Here is a 23,593-nt window from a genome sequence, read left to right as displayed (position 1 = left end):
AACAACGACTGTGTTTTAGTTCGCGTGCATTTAGAAGCCTGTATATATATATAAGTGTCCAACTTTCTGACTAAAGGCAATTTTTTTGTTTTTCCTATTGTTGAAAAATTCGTGGCAACCTCAACTTTCCCCGACATGGCTTATAGGAAACAGTTTCAAAGACCATTCAAAAAAGAATTGTAACCCGACATTATTTTTGTATTATAAATCAAAAGTAATAGCCTACATTTTTGACACTTTATTTGTCTCTACAGACAGACTCGTTGTAAATATGACTATGATAAAGACTTAAGAACGTTTAATAGCTTAATAGCGTCCCTTTAAATAATCAAATTTGGATTTTCCGAAAATATTTTCATTTTTGTTTCACTGATAGAAAACCCATATTTATCGAAAATGTAGGCTTTTTTGCTATTACAATGACTTGTCTTTTTTATCATGTAAGTAATGAAAGCTAAAATTCAATATTGTTTTGTCTTTACAGTTATCTTGAAGAAATATATCGATTGAGTTGTATAACATTGTTACATTCATTAATTAATAATTAAAAGCTTCGAAAGTTTCGTTAGGTGGCAGTGTGATGCTCTCTGATAACGCATCTCTCAGCTCCAAGACAAGCAGTGAAGACTACGCTGATATTTAGCAGAGAAGTTTAAATGCAAATGTGACTATATTAAACGGGATCACTGTGATTAAATCTATGGTTTATTGGATAAAAGTGCTATTTTATTATAGCCGTAATTTAGATATGTGAACGTTATACACAGTGTTCCCTTTATTTTTAGGCTATTATTTCGTTGTTGTGTTTTTTTATTTTTAAGCTTTTTGTATATTCACAATTCTTTATTTTTTAATGAAAAATCACTATCCGTTTCCATTTTGAAACTAATAAAAACTTCATAAATTATCATTTAATAATGGTAAATAATGTATTCATTTTCTGAGGGAAAAACTTCTTGCTTCGAGTAATTCGAGATAGAATTGTCAGCGAATAACATCGTTACGTTGCAAATATGTCATCATGCACTGTTATTCAAATAAATTTTATTTGGATGGGCTTTTGTGCTTAAAAAATATATTTAAATGAAAGAATCTCTTTGTTAATTAGTTATTTGTTGAATGCTTAGCTGGATAGTGGGTTGATTGGTTCTTAGCCTATACGCCGTTTTCTTAAACAGTACGTCGTGTGCTTATACGAGTTTCGATCAAAATAATACACTTTTTGGAGTATACACATTTGCAGTAACCTGACAAAAAAATGACCGTAAAGATCAATAAATTAATCTCCAAATAATAAACAATGTTGTATTTTCAGCCCAAATAACCGATTTTTTTCAAGCAAAATTTGCGATTCATTTGAACTTTTAATCTCCTTTAATGCATGTTATGTTGTTCTTACCTTGTGATCGAATTATCCGAGTTGTTTAACTAAAACATTGTAGCATAGCTTGCAAACCTTTATTGAGTTTACATTTTTTCACCCTCTCTCTCTCTCACTCACCATGCACGTGCCACACACCTGCTGCTCAAGCGTACCATTTTGAGAGAAGGAGGGGGTATGCGAAAGAAAACAATTAGAGAGTGTTTTTCAAGCAACATTAGCTACATAAATCACATATATTTACGTCCTTTGGGCTACGTTGTCTAGAATTATTTAAATACCAGAGTACCGAACCCATTTCGTGCCTTCGTTAAAACTCTTTTAACTTTTGTGGGCGCAACATTTAGGCCTACCAGTGACGGAAGTCGAGTCATTTTAGGGTAGTCCAGGCATTAAAGGCGTTTGCTGTGATCGCCTTTCATGCTTGTCCAACGAGATCCGTCTTTATGAAACACTTCGTAAACCCGAGTTCCAAACAAAAGGCCAAGTCCCTGTAACACACAAGTCACGCCACCAGCACATTGCTGACGGGTTTGGACACAGTTCATTCCTCTCTTCAGCAATTACTTTCTTCGTGGCGCATATCATATTTTGTGGTGTTCAGACCAGTGCAGATGTAAAACCTATACGAGCAGAAGTGACTGTCCAATGGTTTTCTTTGGTGAATGTCCATGCAGAAAATCCGCTCAAAGACCTAGACATTATAAAAAAGAGAGCTTATTAAATTATACACAAATTATAAAAAAAAGACTTGATGTACCATAGTTAATATTTATAAAAAAGGGTAAAAAAAATCCTTTCTAAATGCATACCCAAAGCAATTAGTGTCACCGTCATTTCATACAAAAATGCTCTTCTCTCTTTTCAGATCAAAATTGAAACGCAAGGGGGAGCCTCGCACAAATCTAGCATGAGAACAACTTCTAGCTTCACTACAAAGGATGCCCGGTTACATTACAAAAGATGCCCAGTGAACCACAGCTATCGAGGCAAACGATCCATTCATCTTCTCCATTGACGCATGTGTACATTTTCCTGTGAAGTGAGTCGCGACGTTTTCTCAATAAATGTGGAAAAATTACTTTTTAAGTAAATGAAACTAAAATCAATGACAAACAGCGAAAATAGTGATGAATATTATTCAGTAATGCTTTTGTATTTAATAGGCTATAGGTATCCTACTTGCGCTTTTGACCTACCTCAAATAATATATTTTTATATCTACATAACGAAAACATCGGTTTACGTAAAAAACATGCAGTTACGAATTTTATTTGATCTAACATTCTCTGATTTAAAAGAAATATTACTCTTAAAGAATACAGTTAACCGACTTCACGTCTTAAGATTGCTTATTTATTTGCTCAGTATTGGTATCATCAAAAACATAATCAGTCCAGTTAGGTCGAGAAGAAACCGCGATAAAAATCATTTAGGAGACGGTAATGAACTGGCCGCTGCTGTTTTCTGACCGTCAACTGAAGACATTTATTTTTTTAAAGGTGTTGGGCTTGTGGGGATTACTCGATAATGAAGGGTCATAGGTATATCACTTGGCCACTGCTTGAAGTCTCCTAAATGGCTCGGAGGTAGTACGGAGTCCCGGGAGTGAGGCGGTAACTGGGGAGCGTGACGAATTATGTATAACGCGAGGAAGCTTGAGTTAAGCGCGTGCATTCCTCCCTCTTATTGTGGCCTATATGATGTTTGGAAGAGATCGTGTAAACTCCCATGCATGAATATTTAGACTTGTGCTTTAAAATGTTCACATTGCATACTGCACAAATCGTTCCCATTTCCTCATTTTGAACGATTTTTCTCATTCAGAAAACATGCTATTTCATTTTTTATACAAACGTTCTTCTCAAAATAGACCGAGGGAACGAAAAGTTGACTTGAGTGCAGTTAATCTCAGAAACAACGGAAGACACATGCAATCAATAAAGACTTCATTCATTTGTTAGTTTTTACAAAATGTCCAGAATCGGGGTGCTTAAATAGCTCACAAAACGTAGTCAGTCATGACTATCATTATTCTGTCTCAAATATTTTTGAAGCAGTGGATAAATTCAAATGATTCAATGTTTTCCTCGTGATCAAAAACCGTGAGCAAAAATGTTTCCATTCACTAAATCAATATTAATGTTAGGCAATACAGTAATAAATTACATCCCACGAAATTTACGTCCCAGCCTATACGAATGAAACGCCTGAAATAAACACGAATTTACCGAATTAAACCAGATCGCTTGATTTTTGACGAATAAATTGCGAAGCTCACAAAATATTTAAATTAGAAGCTACGAATTATTAATTTATCAAGACTACGTCACTTATCTATTGCATCATTCAACGTGTTTTGATGCATCATCTGTTTATTGTTTTATTGGTTTTCGGATGACAATAGATCTAACCAAAGCAGTCCCGGCGGAACAAAACCACAAAGCTCATTAAATAAAACGATGGACATTTAACTCATTAGCTCGATTTTTATCTCTTCTGTTTTATCGGTAGTATTATTGCTATGTCCCAGCGAACCCCGCACTGGGCTTTGACTTTTATTTCATCTGGCTATGTCAGCCGCTGTCTGTGTTTATCGGCCCCCATCTCCAGGTGCATCGGAGACGAGGGTCAGAAGGTTCGAGGTTTCATAATGGACACAAAAGCACAATGCATGCGGACGGGCCTGGCGTGATGGTCCGCTACCTGATATCAAAGCCAGCAGCCTCTGCTTGAGAGAGGAGAGGCCCACGAAGCAGCCCGGGTAAAACCCAATAGTAACATCAGCAACATATATCTGTTCTCACATTTTGCATTACGTTATGCATATTACATTTATACGTTTTCACGTTGATACAATTAATTAGAACATCATAAGCAATAACAATGTGTAGCAAGCGGTGCTACAGAATAATTGCATATTACTATTATTTAACTCATAATCATAATTACACTGTAAATGCAGTGCAAGTGTACTACAGCTTTTTCCTAAGCTTTTCAATTTTAATATTAGCATTTAAACAGCAATTTAGTCAAATATTTTTTCATTGACGTTATAGTTGTTATTTCCTTTCCTGCTTTGTGTCACAATTTTATTCGATAACTGGCGCGTTGTCAATGTTTAGGGGATTATTTATAAGATGTCGAATGCATGTGCTTGTTCTTATTTATGATCTTATTATGAATTGCAAAATGTCACGTCTATAGGGACCAAAATTCAACCTTTCTGCAAAGTATGCGATATATTTAGAAGCCTAAATCACTGCAGATAAGCAGGTAATTTTTACCCTTTTGTAAAAAATATGCGAAAAAATAATGAATGTAATGAATGTATAATTTCTTTATTTCTTTGCAAAGCTATCGACATAATATTTTTTTTGTATACATGTATATATATATATAGGCTATTTCACCCCAATTCCGTAGCGTTGTTTACTATCCTTGTACGTCTATGGTTTGGGAGGCCACGCGATTTTAGAGGCGGAACGCATTTAGTTCCACTCGGCGGAGTGCACGAACACTGGCGCACCAATAGCATCCCAATGTCAGTCAATAGTCTGCAAAGTGACGCTACCAAAAGGGGAGGGTGCATTCTCTGAAGCCTATCTCAGTTTTGAGCTTTTTCAAGCTGCAGGGAGCCGAATGGCGCACAGTTTTAAGAGTTAACGTTTAGACATCTCCTTTATGTTTCCTTGGATTTTACCAATTTCCTAAAAACTTTTGGGAATCGAGGTGACTTGCACTGTGTAAGAAAGGGAGGATCTTTCCTTGCAGTTCGTGACAACGCAGCCGGGATACAAACTTCGAGCTTCGTGCACAAAACGTCTAGATTGACTCGGCCAGTAATTAACAGGTGATTTTATGCGTGTTTTAAGTTTCATAGTTATGTCATGTGCGTCTGTGCTACATCTAGCTTTGACCAGGAGCTAACGCTAACCTTTACTCAAATACAATGAAGTTTTCCTGGCTGCAAAGCCATGCGAGTGATACCTCTGTAATATCAGGTTATGTTATGTCTTATGTGGGGATCCCAAGCGTGGACAGCTCTGACACTTTTTTGTTATGGATATTACTACAGGTCCCGAGTCGCTAGGACGGCGCTTCGTTGCAGGTAACCGTGGGAATATTTAAAGATGTTGGACGGTATAAAACTTGAAGACCATCCGCTGCGGTCGGGACAAGCTACACTTGGAGTAATGCTCGGTAAGTCATGTTTGAAACATCTTTCTGTTACGAACCTTTGTCCATAGAAGCACATAAAAATTATATTTTAGAGTATCATCAAATTGTGTTACTGTAAGGAAGGACTACAGCGGAAAGTGTTGCAGTAGTGTAGTGTGCAGGCGGCTGGGACGAATCCTCATGTGTCATGGATTTAACCGGCCGGTCGCCTATTTGCTCAGTAATCAAGAAATAATATCATCAAGTGTAAAAACACAACTGATGTGTAAAATTAGTAGACTTACATTTTGTGCTAAATTTAGTACATGTGTTTAAATAATCAAAATTATATATTTTTTCGACACGCTTGCATTTATTTTTGGTCACACACCTATGTAAGAAGTTCTCATTATATAGCCCAATTGAAAGAGTTCATTTTAAACTAAATGATTCGTAGTGTGTTATCTAAATTCTCGCGAATAATATAAAACCTTTGCTTGAGCTCCACAGCTCTGTATTCTTGGGCTATTTTTTAGTACACATTGTAGTTGTTTGTTAGGTTTTACATATGCAGAGATATAGGCAAATTTATTTATGCTGACAACTTTTTTTGCTTTAATATTTTTTCAGACATCTTTAATACCAACATCAACGTTTTTAAACGTTTAATATTTAACAATTTGAACCCATATTATTTAACATTTGTAATGGTTAAACATTCTCATCAATCATAATGATTATTATTATTTGTAAATACGTTCGTTGATTGCTGTATTTTCTATGTATTTTAACGTTTTTTTATTAAATTATGGAAATCATATGATAACCACTTGTTGTCGAATTACCCATAATGTATATGTTTAAAAATACAGATAAATTTGGTTATTGAAATGATGTATTTGTTCTCCAGGGACAGAGTGCCATCACCAGGCGGTGTGTGAGGGGTGCCAGCGGCCCATATCCGACCGCTTTCTGATGCGCGTCAACGAGTCTTCATGGCACGAGGAGTGTTTGCAATGCGCCGTTTGTCAACAACCGCTCACCACCAGCTGCTACTTCCGGGAAAGGAAACTTTACTGCAAACATGACTACCAACAGTAAGGGCATGGATTATTATAATAATTATATCTGTGCAACACGCACCAATGTCATTGCTTAAGGTTGACCTTTTTTATTTAACCGTGATCAGGCATCGAAAGTTCCAAAATCTTCCTTACTGCGTTTTAGTACTAATACAATATTCCCATTCGCAAACATTTACCGATTTGTGGTGTTGGGATGTGTTTTTGGAATAGAAAACCCTACATCTAGGATATCTACAGATTGACATGCATCACTGCTAAGGGTGGTACGGACGAAACGTCGTTTTTGCATTTCATGGGTCCTTACTTCTCAATAATCTAAAGTGCAGTCTTTATAAAGGGTAGTTTGCCTTTTACCTGTTTAGAAAAAAATATCTGTGTATTTGACGTCGAACATTGGCTCGATTTTTCACTTTACAGAAACATGTCTGATTGGGTTTTAAAGTTGTAATGTTTTGCTACACGCAGGCAGTCCAAATAAAGTAACTCATTTTTTCTTTTGATGGGTCAATGATTTCAGAATTATTTGATATTTGACCATTTATACATTCATTATTATCTTCATCCGTTTCCCGTTATTTTAATCCAGTTTGGCTACAAATATTTTGTGCAAATTGCATAGGCCTGTCTATTTTTTATCATTATAAATTTGAATTATATATTTTCATAATAATTTTTACGATGTTTCTGCATTGTTAAAAATATATAAATGATTATATTAGTGTACTTGCACTGCGGCCCGTGCTGTCGCATTTTTATTGCATTATATTCTTGCAGATTTATTGTCCAGTGCTTTTTTGGTTGTTTTATTTATTTTGGTCAACATCTCTCAAACTATGTTGCTGACAAAACGCATAATTTTTACACATGTTTTTTTAGGATTTTTTAAATGTGCACAGTGGGTGAGTGTTGTGTTTATATTCGCCTCGTCCTAAAGCTGTGAATGGACAGCAGGGTGCCTTATGTTGCATAAATTCTCTTCATGCATGTCACTACTTTTGCAAGCTTTCGGTGTCAAGAGTTTTTGAAAAATTGCTGCCTCTATCGTCGTGATAACTGGGAGGTCCCTATCCAACACGATGCAACAATTAAAGGGCCACATCTACTGCCTGACTTTATAGTCCGCAGTTCTTTCAACTCGCTCGACATGGCCGTGAAGAGTTAGTGTTAACAAAATTAATTTCATAGCTTATATTCCTTAAGCCTACCCTGGAGGAACCAGCTTGCGCAGGGAAGGGCCAGCGATTTCACAATCTAGCTTACTTGTAGGTTTGTGTATGATGTTGGCTTTAAGTGTGGCTATTATATTTAAATGTTTCTTGGGAATACTTCTTGTGAAACCGCTATTTATTTTCTTCCAAATTGATACTCTATTATCATGTGTTATTAGAGCATGTTAGTCATTTCGACAGATGTTAAGATTCGTATAAATCATATTGTCGGAACCCGCCGTGCATCTCTTTTTGAAGGCTGCTACACACTAATGCATTATAAAACCCGCCATTTCACAACCTGCAGCTCTGGGGGTCCTCTCACACGCGCTCTTCACAGGTAGCTAACATTATTTGTTTATTTATTCTGCAATGACGGGCCACTTAGTAGATGTAATTGGCACCTTTTTGACTTTTATGACGTTCATTTAGGTTGTACTTGTCAAAAGCGCCCATGGCTTCGAGTTGAAGCCTTTAACCGTTTTTGGGGAACTCCGCCTAATGACACGCTCGCATCAATTGATTCATGCCCTATAATCATTAGAAGCATAAATCACAACACTGGGCAACCGTTCATATTCACACCTCTCTGGCAGCTATTTACAGCACAGGCTCACCGGCGGGAATTTATAGGTTGTTTTGGCGCGGAAATTTCAGCTGAAGAGCAACTTGAAATAACAGGCTCTCGTTATTAGAGGATTAGCTTCGGAATTACGATCTGCATATAATGTTCTTAGAATGGCTCAGCAGACCTTTGCGTTAGTGCCAATTAAAAACAGAGTGTGAAAATGTAATTGTGTTTCAAGATTTTAGTTGGATTCTTTTTACTGTGTTGTCAATTATTTTGCATTCACAAGAACGCCTTTACAATATAAGTAGGCTATATTAATAGCATAGCTAGTGAGTATTTAAATTATAAGCTTCTTCTTTCTTTCTTTCTTTCTTAATTTAGATGAAAAAAATTACAGACCTTGCTGTTATAATATTGGTATAGTGTTTTGAATAATAGACTATTTTGCAAAATACTATTGCAATATTATGAAACACATTTGATATTCATTTAAATTGTATATTAACAATATTATACAATATTTTTTTTCCGAATAAACAGCATTTCTGTAAGTGAAGTGAATTTAAATCATGACCATTGCTTTATTAAAATTATGTTTACAGGGAAAATGATTCCTATATTCCAGCTTGTGATTTAAATCATTCTCTCATATTGTTAAACTCAGATTTCTATTTCAAATACAGGACAAGGTGAATCAGTAATAAATGTTTTCCTGCACTAGGAGTTCACGTGTGCAGGTATTGTGCATACACAAATACATAAGCCATTCTCAACATTTGCAATTTACAGTGTTGTTTAACAGATATCAAATATTCAATATTCCGTATTTTCCCTCTGGCCCTTAGTGTCTGTGGGACCTGGCCCAAGTCTGTTGTTAGTCCTGGTCCAAGGATAATTTGCTCGAAGTAGGAAGTTGTGGATGATCCCCTGGTGTGCTGATAGTTCTATTTTAGCACTGTGGGGGCGTCCTCCTGCGATGTGTTGTTTTTTAATTAGCTCTGCTTTGCGAGTGGGATGCTGCATTCCTGCTGACATGAGTGGATTTTGGTCCTGGCAGAGTGTTTGCTACATGACTGAAGCTGTACACCCTACCAGCACATAGTGAGAGTTAAAGAGTTTTACCCATAATGCATATAGTCATTATTTCATATGAATCAGTGTATTGTATTACAAAGGTTGGACATATCACATGATAAAACCATCCTTTATTTTTAGATGAACATCTGAGAGGATCTTGTCATTAACACTTTGTTGTTTAGAGAAGAAAGAAGGGTGTTATGATTGTGAAGCTTTCAGGTGGTTTGCTTAGCGTGTTGAAGGCCGTCGTAGCGCTCCGCTTTGGGATGAGGCCAGGCTGAGCCAGCCTGTTCCTCTGCAAGGAAGTATTAGGTTTTGTGTCAACATTAGCCCAGCCTCTCCTGGCAGAATTAAAATGATGCAATCATCTGTCATCTCATGACTTGTGCCCCCCACCACCAGACGGTTGACCTACCAGGATGTTATTCTGATGTAAAGAGGAGCTTTAGATTTTGCTTTCAAATGCTTGATCTACAATTGATTATTTAAATTTCGGGAAATGCTGCTTCTCTTTGGAAGCGCTTGACTCCACCATTCTTATATTATTTATCTATGGATGCTATGTCTATATAGGTAATGTCAAGAGTGTGTGTAAAGGGATATTTAGATTTCTGTTGTAAGTAGAGTATATGGCAAAGCCAATATTTCTGAAAATGTTTTATATGTTAGAAATGTTGTGTTTTAAAAACATTGACATTAAACATAAGTTTTTATTAAACTACATGTGGACTACTGTAATTTAATTACTAATTACTAATTTTTATCATTATTATTATATCCTAGCAGTGTTTTTTACTAGAACCTTTGTGTACAATGTTATATTGGCATATTTATGTTTTGACATTTATATACACATATTTTATGTTTTTATTTAAACATTGTTATTAAACAAATAATAGTTTTCCGTCTTATTGCTATATATCGAATAATTGGTAAAAATAAGATCAATTTGCAATGGCTGTTACTATAGCGTCATAATTGATGAGACCATATAATGAATCATAATCCTAAAATATTTATAAATTATTGAAATATTTCTAAAACCATACATTTTGAAGTAGTTTTTAATTATTATGTATTAATATATATATATGATTTTAATTCTATATTTTTTCAAACTGATTTTCAATCAGAATTGAACTAACAAATGACATTGTCCTGTCCCAAACTTGTCTCTGTTTCTGTGAATCTCCAAGTATCCACTGTGTTTTTAATACACAGGATTGTCATCATGTTAGAAAATACTGGCACTGGCATGGCAAGTGTTTCTCGGAGCAAGCGGCTTGCCTACAGCTCCATATCACACTAACCTGAAACATTTTTGCCTGCATATGAAGACAGTGTGCAAGAGGGTTTGACACTATACAAGCATCTTGCTTTTGCAGTAACCAAACAGATACAAAAATATCTAGAGGAAAGCAGCAACGTAATTGAATGATTGAACTTAAAGTCCGCAAATCATACAAACTAATCCCTGACTATTAAGTTGTCATACGAGAGTGTTTCAACGTTCTTGTCATAGACAAGAAGATTTAAGTGGCAAAATGCGCCTACCGCACATCTTAGATGCAAGTTATGAGGACGATAATCGAATCTCATCCTGGAGTTTTCAAAGTCCGTCTTGCTCCCTCTCTTTCTTTTTCATATCCTAATGAGATTATCCTCCCAACAGCCATAGAACCAGACCGTTTGAATGACAGGTCTGCTCTGCTATCCGAGGCTATCTTGCTAAGCTCTTCGCTGCTTTGTCTTCAATGGAGGGACTGACGGAAGCTGTGTGCCCTAATCCTCTTATTTGTGTCAGTGGGAGAAAAGAGGAAAGAATAAGGCGGAATGGGACAGTGCTTCGGAATGGCACCGCCGCCACTTCCTCCTCCTGAGCCCTCTCTCACAGCCAAGTGAGCATGAGAGAGATCTTACGAGGCTCAAGCTCACCGACAAGCACAGTCACACATACATAAACCCGTTTGCTCCCTCCATTTAACCCTGAAAGTCTGAACCGCTCGATGGTGGAAAAGTCCATAAATGGGAATTTATTTGAGCAGCGTGAGATTCCTGAATTGCGTTTGGAAATTTGACAGGTATTCATGCATCGTTTAGTGACGAAACCTATATCCGTGTATTGTAAATCATGTTTTTAAGGGTCACTTGGAAAAAGGACTTCTGATGGTGCTTGTAGATGCTCTGCGGTCTTTTGCCCGTTCAGGTTTCCTTCACATGGAATAAGCTTTCTCCGGATTGTACCCTCCCGGAGCTGGTGCTAATCTGTCTTCAGCTAGAGCTCTCACAGTTCTTTATTTACTCATTCAACTAGTTGGAAGACTGTTAGACGGCAGATCAGATACTCTGAAACCAATCTGATTACCTCAGCCAGCCAATTACCTTCCTTCTCACAACCGCAGTTCCAAAGCTTCCCATAGCATACCAGATTATGAAATTTCTTAGTTTTCATTACAAAAGGAAAGTAAAAAGTGGCAGTCAGAACAATGTTGTTGTATACTTTGGTCTCCCCCCCTTAACAGGGAATTTTGAGGATTTGTACCCTCGTGGTTACAGCTGTGATTTGTCAAAAGAACATGATAAAACCTTTAAAAAAAATTATTTCGTCAATTTAGTTTAAATCAGTTACAATAAATTCACTTTAGAAAAATTTGTTGATTTAACTTAAAAATGGTGGCCTTTAATTCAGTGAACTTCTTGTTGAGATTGCTAAACGCGTTGAGTTGATTAATATTTTTAAGTTGAATTAACTCAAAATCTTAAGGCAACCAGGTATTTTTTTTAAGTTGAACCAACAATTTTTTAAAGTGTAACATTTTTTCACATAAATATGTTTAATTTCGGTATTACTAAACCAAAATCTTTTAACAGTGATCTATGTTATTATTATTTGCTGTAGCTTTACCACTAAGCTCACTATAATCGAAAATAGTCTAAAATGTAAAAAAGTTTTTTTTTATTAATATGTTCTGTGCTGTCTGTCAGAGTGTGAGTGTTACACAGTCTTTGTGTATCCGGGACAGAATCCTGAATCCCAAACTGTGAGGCCTAAATAAATCTCGTCCCCTCAAGGATTATGGGGAAACAGGGGTAGGAGGCAGGTTAAAGTAAACCGAAAAAAACAACGTTCTGACCAGCAAGAAGCGTCCTGTTTCCCCACCCACGGTCTTGATCTTCTGTCGCTATGTGGATCACTGCTGATCGGCCCATCGCTAGCTGGACCAAGGAAAACAAACTTGAGGTTGAAATGGTAGGGATCGTGTTTCCATACCTCCATGGGACGGCGAGCCCCCCGCGAGCAGCTAAAATGATTTGTGCTGGAGGTCAGAAGACCCATGGCAGCTTCAAAAAGTGGAGAGGGAAAATATTTTGACAATTTTGATGCGTGGAGGAGTCAATAGGGGGCACAATGATATAGAATGGAATGATGAGAGAGGCAGGAAAAAAGCATGCTAGACATAAGCAGATAACTGGAGTGCAGATGTTAGAAAATTTGAATAATCTCCTGGCGTAATGTTCTGAGGAATGAAACACGCAACCACAGTCATGTAAACACAATTTTGTTTAATGTCTCGGTCATATAAATAAATAGAAATGGAACGGATAAAAATAAAATATTTTATAATATTCTTCAGATATTTCAACAATAGTTTGGCTGTGGTGTGTGTGATGCCATTTTTAGATCAGGTTCTTGTTAGATCTTGCTCTTTTACTCAGGGATGCATGCCATCTTTATAAGCAATAAAAAAATCCTGAAGGTATAATACAGATCGTCTGCGCTCTCTTATCCTCCTCTACTCCCTACCATTCTGTTTCTCCTGGCTGGATGCTAATATGTCTCTGAAAAGAGGCACAATACATCTTCCTGGGAAATTCCGCAGCTCGCAAGTGCAGCAGAACGATCTGCTACTCTAAAAGGAGGCTGGATGAGGGAATGAAAAATTGAAGATTAATCGAATAAAGCAAAATGATTTATTCCGTAGTGCAATCTTAATGAAGATTCATGTGTCTTTGTGTACGTACGACAAAAAAATGAAATATTAGACTTTCTTTGTTTTGGTGTCAAACAGTGCGTTCCCTTTGTTCTGTTTTACCCCCTGAATGCTTTTGTTTTGATAGAACACTTTTTACCAACTCTACTGATACGACTCCTTTTTGGCAGGATCTATAACCACAAACACAAACACGCTGTTCAGACACAATAGTGGTTTCATTTTAAACAAACTAGGATGAACTCTTCCAGTGTTTATTCAGCAATAAGCACGTAAAACAAAAATGCACTCCTCTGTCACATATGGAGAATAGATAGATCTCAGTTTTGCATATTTTTGCCCCCAAATATCATAAAATCGTCTTTGCAGTCAAACATTTCTGTTATGGCCTCAAACATGTTCTACAACTCAGACCAATCCATCTCTCTTTCTGGCTTCCCTGTTTTTTTTTTTCCGGAGTGAGCGAGCAAGCTCATTCCCCCCTCCTGAGGTGGGCGTCTGTCTGTTGTCAGGCGTGAGGAGCGGCCCCTGCCCCTGCAGTTAGCAGGGGAAAAGTGATCCTGACCCCCGGCCCAGAACATGAAACCAGAGCCGGTGTGTGGTGTTTGGAGCTCAGCTGGAGAGGCGGCAGTGCCCCGACCTCAGCTCCACATCACACCGTGCGCCAGACTCCTCTGTGTCCCCTTGCTTCAACTCTGTGTTGGTGGGACACGATGCCAAACCACCTGAAGGCAAACTCTGAATGCACTGCGTGCCCAAAACTTCTCCATCTGTGAGTTAAGCTGTCTGCTGACAACCCAAACAATTTGCAGACAAATTTCTCCACTTTTGCATATGTGCTCTATATATACAAGAGTATTTTTGTTGTTGTGGGGAGGATCATGCTATATTTGACATCTGGAATAATACTTTGTGGTAGTGAAATGTATGTTATGCTCAAAGCATACGGAAAGATGCTGTTATGCAGATCGACTTGCAAAAGTGGTGTACAGTACATATTTTAAATTTGTAATGGTGGAAAGCAAATACAACTTTTACAAATATGCTAAACCTAATACAGACAGATATTACTTAGGGTACATTTTAAATTAACTTAAATTTAATGTTTAATTGTATTATTTTAATGAAGTTGTATAGTACATTTTAAATTAATTCCATTTACACTTATAATTAACTTGTACAGTATCTACAAATTGTAGTCAGTAAATATTAGAAAAAGATCTACATAAGACATAAGCGAATCCAAAACATATTTTTTAAAATGCATTCCTTTTCTGAAAACTTTATCACAGTGATGCTCTTGATGTGACAAAGACTCGTGCCCCATCTTTGCACTGCAATCAGTTAAGCGCAAATGAATCAAAATTTTCAAGATCCAGATTTGAGAGCACTGCATTGTTTCCTGTGATTGCTGTGTAAATACATTTCGGCCTTCTCTGTGCAGTGATTAAAAGTAAACACACTCTGTTTTCTTCATTACTGTAGCTTTTACGCAGAGCAAAATCGCTCTAGATAGATATTTAACCATAATGTGATTATCTTATAATGCTTTGGGGACCACGGTTGGATTATTGCTGGGAGAGGTCATTGTAGAGAATTGGGAGGGGTTCTGATATATGATGTGGAATATCAGCAGAATGAACTCAAGTATAGAAAATGTGTGCTGTTATTATTTTGAGGCTCTAACACAATTGTGGCTTTTATTCTTATAATCGTAATTGTGTATACATTTTAGGGCTGTCAAACAATTAATCGCGATTAATCGCAACTAGAATAAAAGTTTGTCTTAAGATAATATATGTCTCAGTACTGTGCATATTAATTTTGTATTCATAAACACAAAAATACATGTTTACATATTTAGTTAATTTATTTATTTTTAACTGTTTATATTTTTCTTAAATATATGCATGTATTTGTATGTGTTTATAAATGTAAATATGTTAATATGCACCAGTACACCGACAAATACTATGTAAACACAAACTTTAATTCTGGATGCGATTAATCACGATTAATCGTTTGACAGCCCTATTTCAGTTAAAATGTAAAAATCTTTTATGTCTTTTTTATGATAGACATCTAAGTATCAGAACATTTTTCAAACCGTCAAAAATAACACTCTGCTTGACCGCATGGCGGGAGTGTGTTCGTGTGTGTGGACGGCTCTCAAGGTTGTAAAGTCTGTCAGGCAGCCAGACATCGGACAGTGTTGGCAGGCGCACCATCTCCAGGTTCACAATTCATAAGCAGACCGCATGCGCCACTAAACCACATTATTACCGTACTCCCATGTTCTTCTGTTCTATTTCTTTATGATGATCAGGGCCACAATACGATATATTGATTATTTAGTGTAGAGTCTCAAAACGGTGATCATTGTAATATTTTAATCTGTGTCAATCCATTGTAAACTCTGCTGACTCAGACTGGAACTGAATGGGGTATTTCCAAAATTGTGAGAATTAAAAAAAAAAAATGTGAGAGATGTCGATAGATTTTTGTAAATGTCTAAGTACCTCTCAATTAGCAAAATAAAACTCTCAATAGTAATGTGTCATATTCTTCAGAGAGATAACGCAGAATGTCTAAGGCAGTGATGTAAGAGTAGAAGAACGAATGATCGTCTCTGAAGTGTTAAGTGCTTTAGTGTTATGCTATCAAATGGGGCATGAAGGCTTGGACAGAGGTTTATGGTTTCACTCATGTATCTTTCTCATGGCTTTTTCCGGTCTATGAGCAGCTGTCTGTTACTCACACGCCGGCTGTATTTGCATACAGTTGCAACTTTGTGCTGCTGAGGACGTTCATACTGACAGCATGTGATGAACTAAAGGATACAATCACCATAAACCGGTTCACTTGATAAACTGGTTCACTTCAGAATGTAGTGAACTAGTTTTTCTTTTCTTTTTGATCAATCATGATACCAAAGATATTTTTTAAACAGAAGATGTTAACCGCATAGATCCAACAATATGCAAATTAGTTTTTTTCTTGTGTGCCCCTACTGTTGAGATCCAATGTCTTGAAGTAGGCGATGGTCGACACTCGGATGTTCGTGTGGTGAATATCTCATTTGGTGTTTTTTGTAAGCATTTTTGGACAAAGTGGCTCCTTGTGGATTTTGCCTTCTTAGCAGCGTTTCATGCTTTAAGTTTGGATGTATCTGTGTCTTTCTGAAGAGCTGATGCTCAGCATGGAAGGGCAGCTGCTGTATCCTCAACAATTTGGCCCGATCCACCGGTTACACGCTCGCAGGCACGCACATACGCGCCGCACATCTGCATCCCACATGCTTAGATACACGCGTACATATGTTGTCGGATTTGGGACTATAATCAGATTAATTGGTCCATCTTTCCTTGGAAACCCAACATACAATGTACGCTTAAAGCATTTTTTACAAGAGCCGTATCAATGTAACATTAACCAGAAGCCATGCTCGGAGTGTGGGGTCAGAGGGAGACTTGAGGGCCCCTGACATGACATGTTAGTGAAATAAAGACTGCAGAACGAGAGAGAACACAAGAACCACTCCGAATCAGCCATTAAGAAAGAAGAATGATTCTTTTTCTCTCTACCGTACTCACAAATTATAGCCCTAAAACCGTTTTCTACAGTTTTTTTTGTTTTTAAAAATGTTAACGTTTACCTCTGATGTTATGTCTCCCCATTTGAGAAACATGAGTAAAAATCAGTCATGGCCCCATGAGGGAACCGAACATTAGTTGAAGTATGTTTCTAATCCTTATTAACATTCTCCAAAGTCATGCATGAAATATGTTTTGTGCCACACTATTCACCATATGTTTTTCTTTTTCTCCACGAGTATTTTTCAAACAGAGATCCACTATGCGCACTGCTGTGCATTATTTTATTATAGGGGTTAACCTAACCGCAGGCCTGAGATTTTAACAGACAAAGAAGAAAAAACTGGCCTTGATTTTTTTCCACCAGTGTTTGTCTGCTGCATCTCGGTGTCCCATATTGCGGCGTTGTTATTTCTTAGTCATCAACGTGATGTCATGAATGAGGTGCAGGTAAAATGTGCCTTTTCTATTGTTTTAACAGCTTGTGCATTGCTGCGGCATATGTTTTCTCTATGGCAACCGCAGGATCATCCACAGGCCCTGTCTTTACGTCTGTGAGGACCCATGAATCTCGATTTCTATGTGTCAGGTTTTCAAATCTTCCCCGAACCACGCCGAACTCCAGGGAGAAACATATGATCGATCAAAGGTTCAAACGTCATGAGTTTTGCTTGTTCGCAGTTGAGAACTCCAAGTATCTCCCACCCATGTGTTTTAATGCTCTGTGGGAGATATCCGAGATGTATGCGTCTGTTCAAACAGCTGCGAAAAAGTATTTCGCTAGCCATCAGATGAACCTCAGTGGACGTTCTTCAAAGATTAAAAGAGCTGTTTTTCTGCGTTTTGTAATTGAAATGTTACGTTTTCCTGACCGGTGAGAGAAAGACAAACGAGCAGCTGGAGAGAGAATCAGGAAGTCGTGGACCAAGCCGTGAGTTCATGTGCGCCTGAAAAATAGTTTTAGTTTAGTTTGGACTGTACGTAATAAGCACGAAGATGGGAACATGCAAGCGAGACGAGAGAGAAATACAGCGAGCGGTTCTTGAGAGCAGCATTAACACCGGGATCTGTAGCATTAAAAGAGATTTACACCCCGATGTTTTAAAGCAGTTTTCTTTAGCTCACCAGCTCCTCTTTTATAGATATTTCAAGGAAGCTATAAAAGTGAGCCGACAACTAGAGCAGAATCCCTGACACAGCATTGGAGATCGGCCCTCAAGTCAGACTGGATTTGAGACTTGACAGCTCTTGGGGCCCTGGGGTTTGGGTTCAGCTGCGGCTGATGTAAGTCACAGAGAGATAAATATCGGCTGTGTTATACGATTTCATTTGAGACTTTTTTTTATATATGGCCAACCGTTTTGCTCGTGTTCGGGACTATATAACCAGTGATTGTACGATGAGACGGTACATGTTTAAAGCAAGGTTCCTCTGTGCCGGAGGGCCTGTTTGTGACCCAAATGTAGTAGTGTTGTCTGTTTCTTTTGAAGCATGGGCTCTGCATGGTGCAGAGCTCCTCTGCTCTGTGTCAGATGTCGTACTCCCCTCTGCGCTGACCAACAGGCTCTCTGTGCACCCTGATGTGCCCATAACATTTAACGGTGCTTTGGCAACCCCAAATGGAAAGTCTTACTTTGCCTTTGCATTTGGTGTTCAGTCCTTTTATGGTTGCATTTCTGTGTATATTTCCCTTGTTATTAGTCAATTAGTAACTTAATTCTGAAATATTTGTGAATACATGAGGAAAATATTGAAGGAAAGGCACATTTGCATTGCGTATGTTGTGTCTTAATGATCATCTATGGTTTGGGTAGCCTTACAGTGATGCCAGAAAATAAATTCTGCAAGTGTGTAGTCCTAATTTATGCTGCCCCCCCAAAAAATTGACAATATACACCCCCCAAATAAAATTTGTACGTGCTTAGTTTTTTTAAAGCCTGAGCTCACACCGTGTCCTCACATTTAGGTCATCAAATAAAAGCCCTGTAACTTTTTCGTAGCTTAGTTTTTATACAAAGAGTCATTTCTGGTGTTTTGCTGGGCTGGTGGAAACACTCAAGATTTTGGATTTGATCTGTTCTGGTGACTTCCTCGCTGATGGATCGAAGTCCAGGATGCCGTAAAAGTGTCCATCGCATGTAGCCGCTTATGTGGAAGGTTCAAAAGACCTGCAGGATCAAAGCGCAACGCCAGAGAAAGGAACGGGAAAAATAAAAAGACAGGGCATGTTTTTTTCTTCAACTCCTTATTTTTACTTTGTCAACACGGTTAATCATGTTAGCATCGGCTTTACGGCTCCTCCCATGGCGGATCTCATGCTGTGGAGAGTTGCCCATTATTTTAATTCGTTACTTTTATTGCCATGAAGAGAAATAAAACCAAGAAAACGCAAAACAGACCTCTTAAACATATGAACAATGGCAGTTAAAAATGAAAACGAAAAAGCAAAACATGAAACTTCACACCACAGACATTTTTTATTGCTCTGTTACAATTCGTTCTCAAGGTCTGAGTCTCTGAAGGACCCGTGGCTGAAAGAAGATTGTACTTGACAGTTGCTTATTTCTTCCTTACTTTCACCATCCCATTTGTTTATTTTATCAGGTTTGTTTTGCATGGGAACATTCATCAATCTACTGTACGAATAATATGATATATGTCGGGCATGTTTTCGCAATAAACGCTGTTCCCGAAGCTTAATTGACCTGATTGCTACGCGTTTGTGTTTTCTAACAGTTAGCATTATGAAAACACATCTGTTTGTTTGTTTTACCACGTCATATTAACTCTTAAACTTTGAAGCCAGTAAGTGATTCAACTCTGAAGCAAAGCATTATTATATGGTATTCTTATGCGCAAAACTGTCAGACAGTACAGGTTCATGCAAAAGAATGTGGGATGGTTCTCTGATTTATTGGAGCTCTAAGGCCACACAGACCTCAGAAATGTGTGGTAGGGAATCCGCAAGCACATTTCACCCCATAATCAGAATTTATATGCCAGTGGGGTCGAAAGCGATTTGTTTTGGCTGTCTGTCAGAGTGTGAGCATGTGTGTGTGACCGGCTCGGATGGAAGGGTGAACGGCCTCGGAAACCTCTGGTTCCTGTCTATCACTTCATCTGTTACCCTCTCAGGGTTTTAATTGGGAGTTATTGCTTGTGAGATAAGTGTTGGGATAAGCATGCACTTTTGCTGTCTGATGCATGAGGTGTTTGGACGTTGCCAGGGCTGTGCGGTTACAGAGCGCGTTCGGGTCTTCGGGTTGACCCCTGCTTCACTCCTTTTGACCTGTTAAGACGTCTCGTGATCTCTCGCACATTTATTTTTTCCATTATTCATGACGGGCCATCGTTTTCACAAACCCAAGCATTCTCTGATGACCGCGTTGACCATCGTTTATCATTTTGGCCTCCAAGATCACTAATTAAACATGTATCTGAGTGTTTCGGAATAGGTGTTTGTGAGGTTTGATGGAGTATTCTGACCAATTTATTGCTTAGCCTGGGGGGGTATTAAGGAATGTGTCCACTTTGAAGTTACCCCCTCATTCTCTGTTAGACTTCTCTCCCTTACTTTTTTGGTTACTTCTGGTGTCGTTTCCCAGGTTTCTCTTCCTGGATCCCTCCTTTATTCTTTTCCCCCCCCTCGTTATTTATGGCCTTACCCATCCTTCACCTGTGAATAGATGGTGAGGATGAAAGATTACAACTCTTCGGGCGTGCATGAATGTTGTTTCACATGGATTAATGGGACTAGGAGTGCTTTCCCTAAGCACAAAGAGACAAATTTGAGCATTAAATTAGACAACTCTTACATGCCAAAAGTGTTTGCTCATTGGACATTTGCCAACGTGTTTCCAGAGCCGGTTGGAGTAAATCACCTTATATTCAGCGATGAACACTAATCCTGTAAGCAAGCAAAAGTATGCAGAGATCTAGACCATTTTGAATTCTGCTTTTGGGTTAAAGTAAATCTAGTTCTAAGCAGTATGGTAAGGAATATATTTTTTCTTTAAAATTAATATTTATATCCCTTGATGTTTCATGCATTTAATGGCCCAATGTATAATTCTATTGACAGAAATGCAATATGATATACATATTTATGTCTTCACGTGAATATCATACGATAGGCCTTTAATGTTGGACATAAATCAACAGAATATCCTGTGTCTCCTCAAATTGCAATTACACGTACATGTAACTATTAATACTCTTCTTAGATTGAGAATTTGTTTAACAACACCATGATGACAAGCACAGTTTTTAATATAAACTTAAGGATTTAACATATTTCCTTGTATACAGGAAGTTGAGTGGAACTCCAGTTGGATTGAAATGTTTTGAAATGTTGACGTAAAATCAGTATTGAGGCGTAAATATATTCATTCTAGAGAATATAATGAGATTTTTTTGTTTTATGTTTTATAAAAATATTAACTTTAAAATATGAGTCAATATTTTTTGAATGTGAGTCATCACTTTAATTTGGTTCCAGATTCGAATAGTAAAAGTTTCAAGTGTAGAATATTATGACTGCTTGACAGAAACTTTTTCGTAAAAAAATAACAAAAAACACTGTGTCGTCAGACGAAACACAAGTTGTCGTTTTTTTGTCATAATTATTTTCCGTTCTCTCAGACAAACTTGAAGGGTGATCGATAGTAATGATTTATACAAAATATGTTGGTACAAGGTTTGATGTCAATGCTCCATCATTCAAAATTGCAAGTGTTCAGTGTCAGACCTTAATTCCCCCTGTCAAAGAACAAAGCAAATCTTTGACATAGATACCCTCCTACACTATGAGACAAACGCACCATTACGAGCCTTTACACATCACATCATCAACAAACATCACCACACATTAATCATCAGATGTGCGGTCATGATCATTCTTTGGCACCTCAGGCCTCGTTTTGCCACGTCTGTGTCTCAGGACCCCAGGCCTCTCTCTCAGTGCCTGTACCTGAGCCTCCATTATTAGCTCTGGATCCGGGGAACGTGGCGGCTGTCTCCTCCTCCCCCCTGAGGGAGAGCCATAGCTGGGCTGGGAGATGAAGTCGGGCAGGGGTGGCGGGGAAAGGAGTGCTGGCTGTGCTGTAATTACTCCATTGATATTACTTCCACAATAACGCTGTCACTGCTCATTTGCATAAGTGCTTCTCCTGTCTCACGGGAGCAGATGAGCGCAGAAAGCTGAAGAGAAAGCTGGAGGAGTCTGGGTTTCAGTTCAGATTAACGGGTTCAGGGTGTGCCGTCATCTGTCCTGATCTATCCCCCTAGAAATACGCATGGATATAACAGAACGGGCTGCGGTGAATGCTGCGATAGTAGGAGGGACAGGAGGTTGTCCCTCGTGTTGGACCATCAGTGTCAGGATGTTGATATGATTATAAAATATGCAATGTGATGATCTTTGAGAAGTCTGGCGTGGTGCAATTCAACTGCCTTTGAATATTAATTGAGATCACGTGGTTGTATTGAAACTGTTATTCTATGAAAATCGTTCAAATCTTCACCCTGCTGCAATGCATCATGGGATTTAATTCTTATGGGGATACATACATGGTTTAATATTTGGCTAATATTATGTATCTTAGAAGGTAACATATAAAGATACCTTCTTGGTAGCATGCTTGATACTCTAATAAGCCGCCTCCATAACGTCTGCCAAAATGGTTCTCGTTTTTTCTCCATCCAGACTTACTCACACAGAGGGCATGCTGGGTGGATTTCGTGGACGTGTGCACCCATGACAGATCCTCTGTCTTGGTAGCGGGTGGTGTTCGAAGCCTTTATTTAATGTCACCGATCTTCGCCTCAGCGCTGGCGTGATGAGCATTGGTCATTGGCTTTTTCTCCTCTATTGCTTTTTCTGAGCAGGCTGAGGCCTCCACTCTCTCCCCTCGGAGTCGGGCCCTCGGGCTCCACATCATTTATTGCTGTCAAGAGTCAGGGAGGGAAAAAAGATGGGATGATGAGCGGCATGAGAGAGACGAAGCTAGAGAGAGAGAAAAAAAAAGTGCCAGGCATTCAGAGGAAAGTGTAGCGTATCCGAGGGGGTCGCGGAGAAGCGAAACACAGACGATTTAGTCAAATCTCAGCTGTTGAATATTTAATGGAGCCTGCAGTGTTTATTTAGTTAGCCTGTCGATTTTTAGCACGCTGTCAATAGCAGGCTCACACGCCGGGCCCTGATGATCTTTAGTGTCTGCGCTCCCCGGGGTCCAGACGCTAAACACGATTATGGATTTTTTTCTCCCTCCTCCCTTTTCTCTCTCTCCCCAACCACCGCAATGTGTTTGATATTTTTACTGATCTAATTTGCAATCTGGTAGTTTATTGTTTGGCATTTTAGTGGCGCTCAAGTGGCGAAGCAAATTCGATTTCTCCTCATAATTCTTTATAATGTCATTAATGCTGTTAGCGCACAGGCGCGGGTCTTAAATAAAAAAACGTCGGGAATCTGTCACGGATGCGCACATTCTTCCTTTTATTGTCTCTCCTCCCACTTTCATTTCA

At 38.3% G+C, this 23,593-nt stretch overlaps 1 protein-coding gene across 1 annotated transcript in view; it reads left to right on the top strand.

Annotated features, from left to right (window-relative positions):
• The first annotated feature begins 5,035 nt into the window (after positions 1–5,035).
• Positions 5,036–23,593, top strand: part of lmx1bb (LIM homeobox transcription factor 1, beta b) — a 60,652-nt gene continuing 42,094 nt past the window's right edge. Inside the window, exons 1-3 of the mRNA XM_056773212.1 lie at positions 5,036–5,234; positions 5,460–5,584; positions 6,453–6,639. Of these exons, the coding sequence (XP_056629190.1) occupies positions 5,515–5,584; positions 6,453–6,639 (257 nt within the window). The 5' untranslated portion in view covers positions 5,036–5,234; positions 5,460–5,514. The remainder of the gene's footprint in view (positions 5,235–5,459; positions 5,585–6,452; positions 6,640–23,593) is intronic.

The sequence above is a fragment of the Triplophysa dalaica genome, chromosome 18 (genome assembly GCF_015846415.1).
Source record: "Triplophysa dalaica isolate WHDGS20190420 chromosome 18, ASM1584641v1, whole genome shotgun sequence".
Classification (NCBI taxonomy): Eukaryota; Metazoa; Chordata; class Actinopteri; order Cypriniformes; family Nemacheilidae; genus Triplophysa; species Triplophysa dalaica.
The sequence above is the reverse complement of the archived record's forward strand: the minus strand, read 5'-3'. Positions and strand labels throughout refer to the sequence as shown.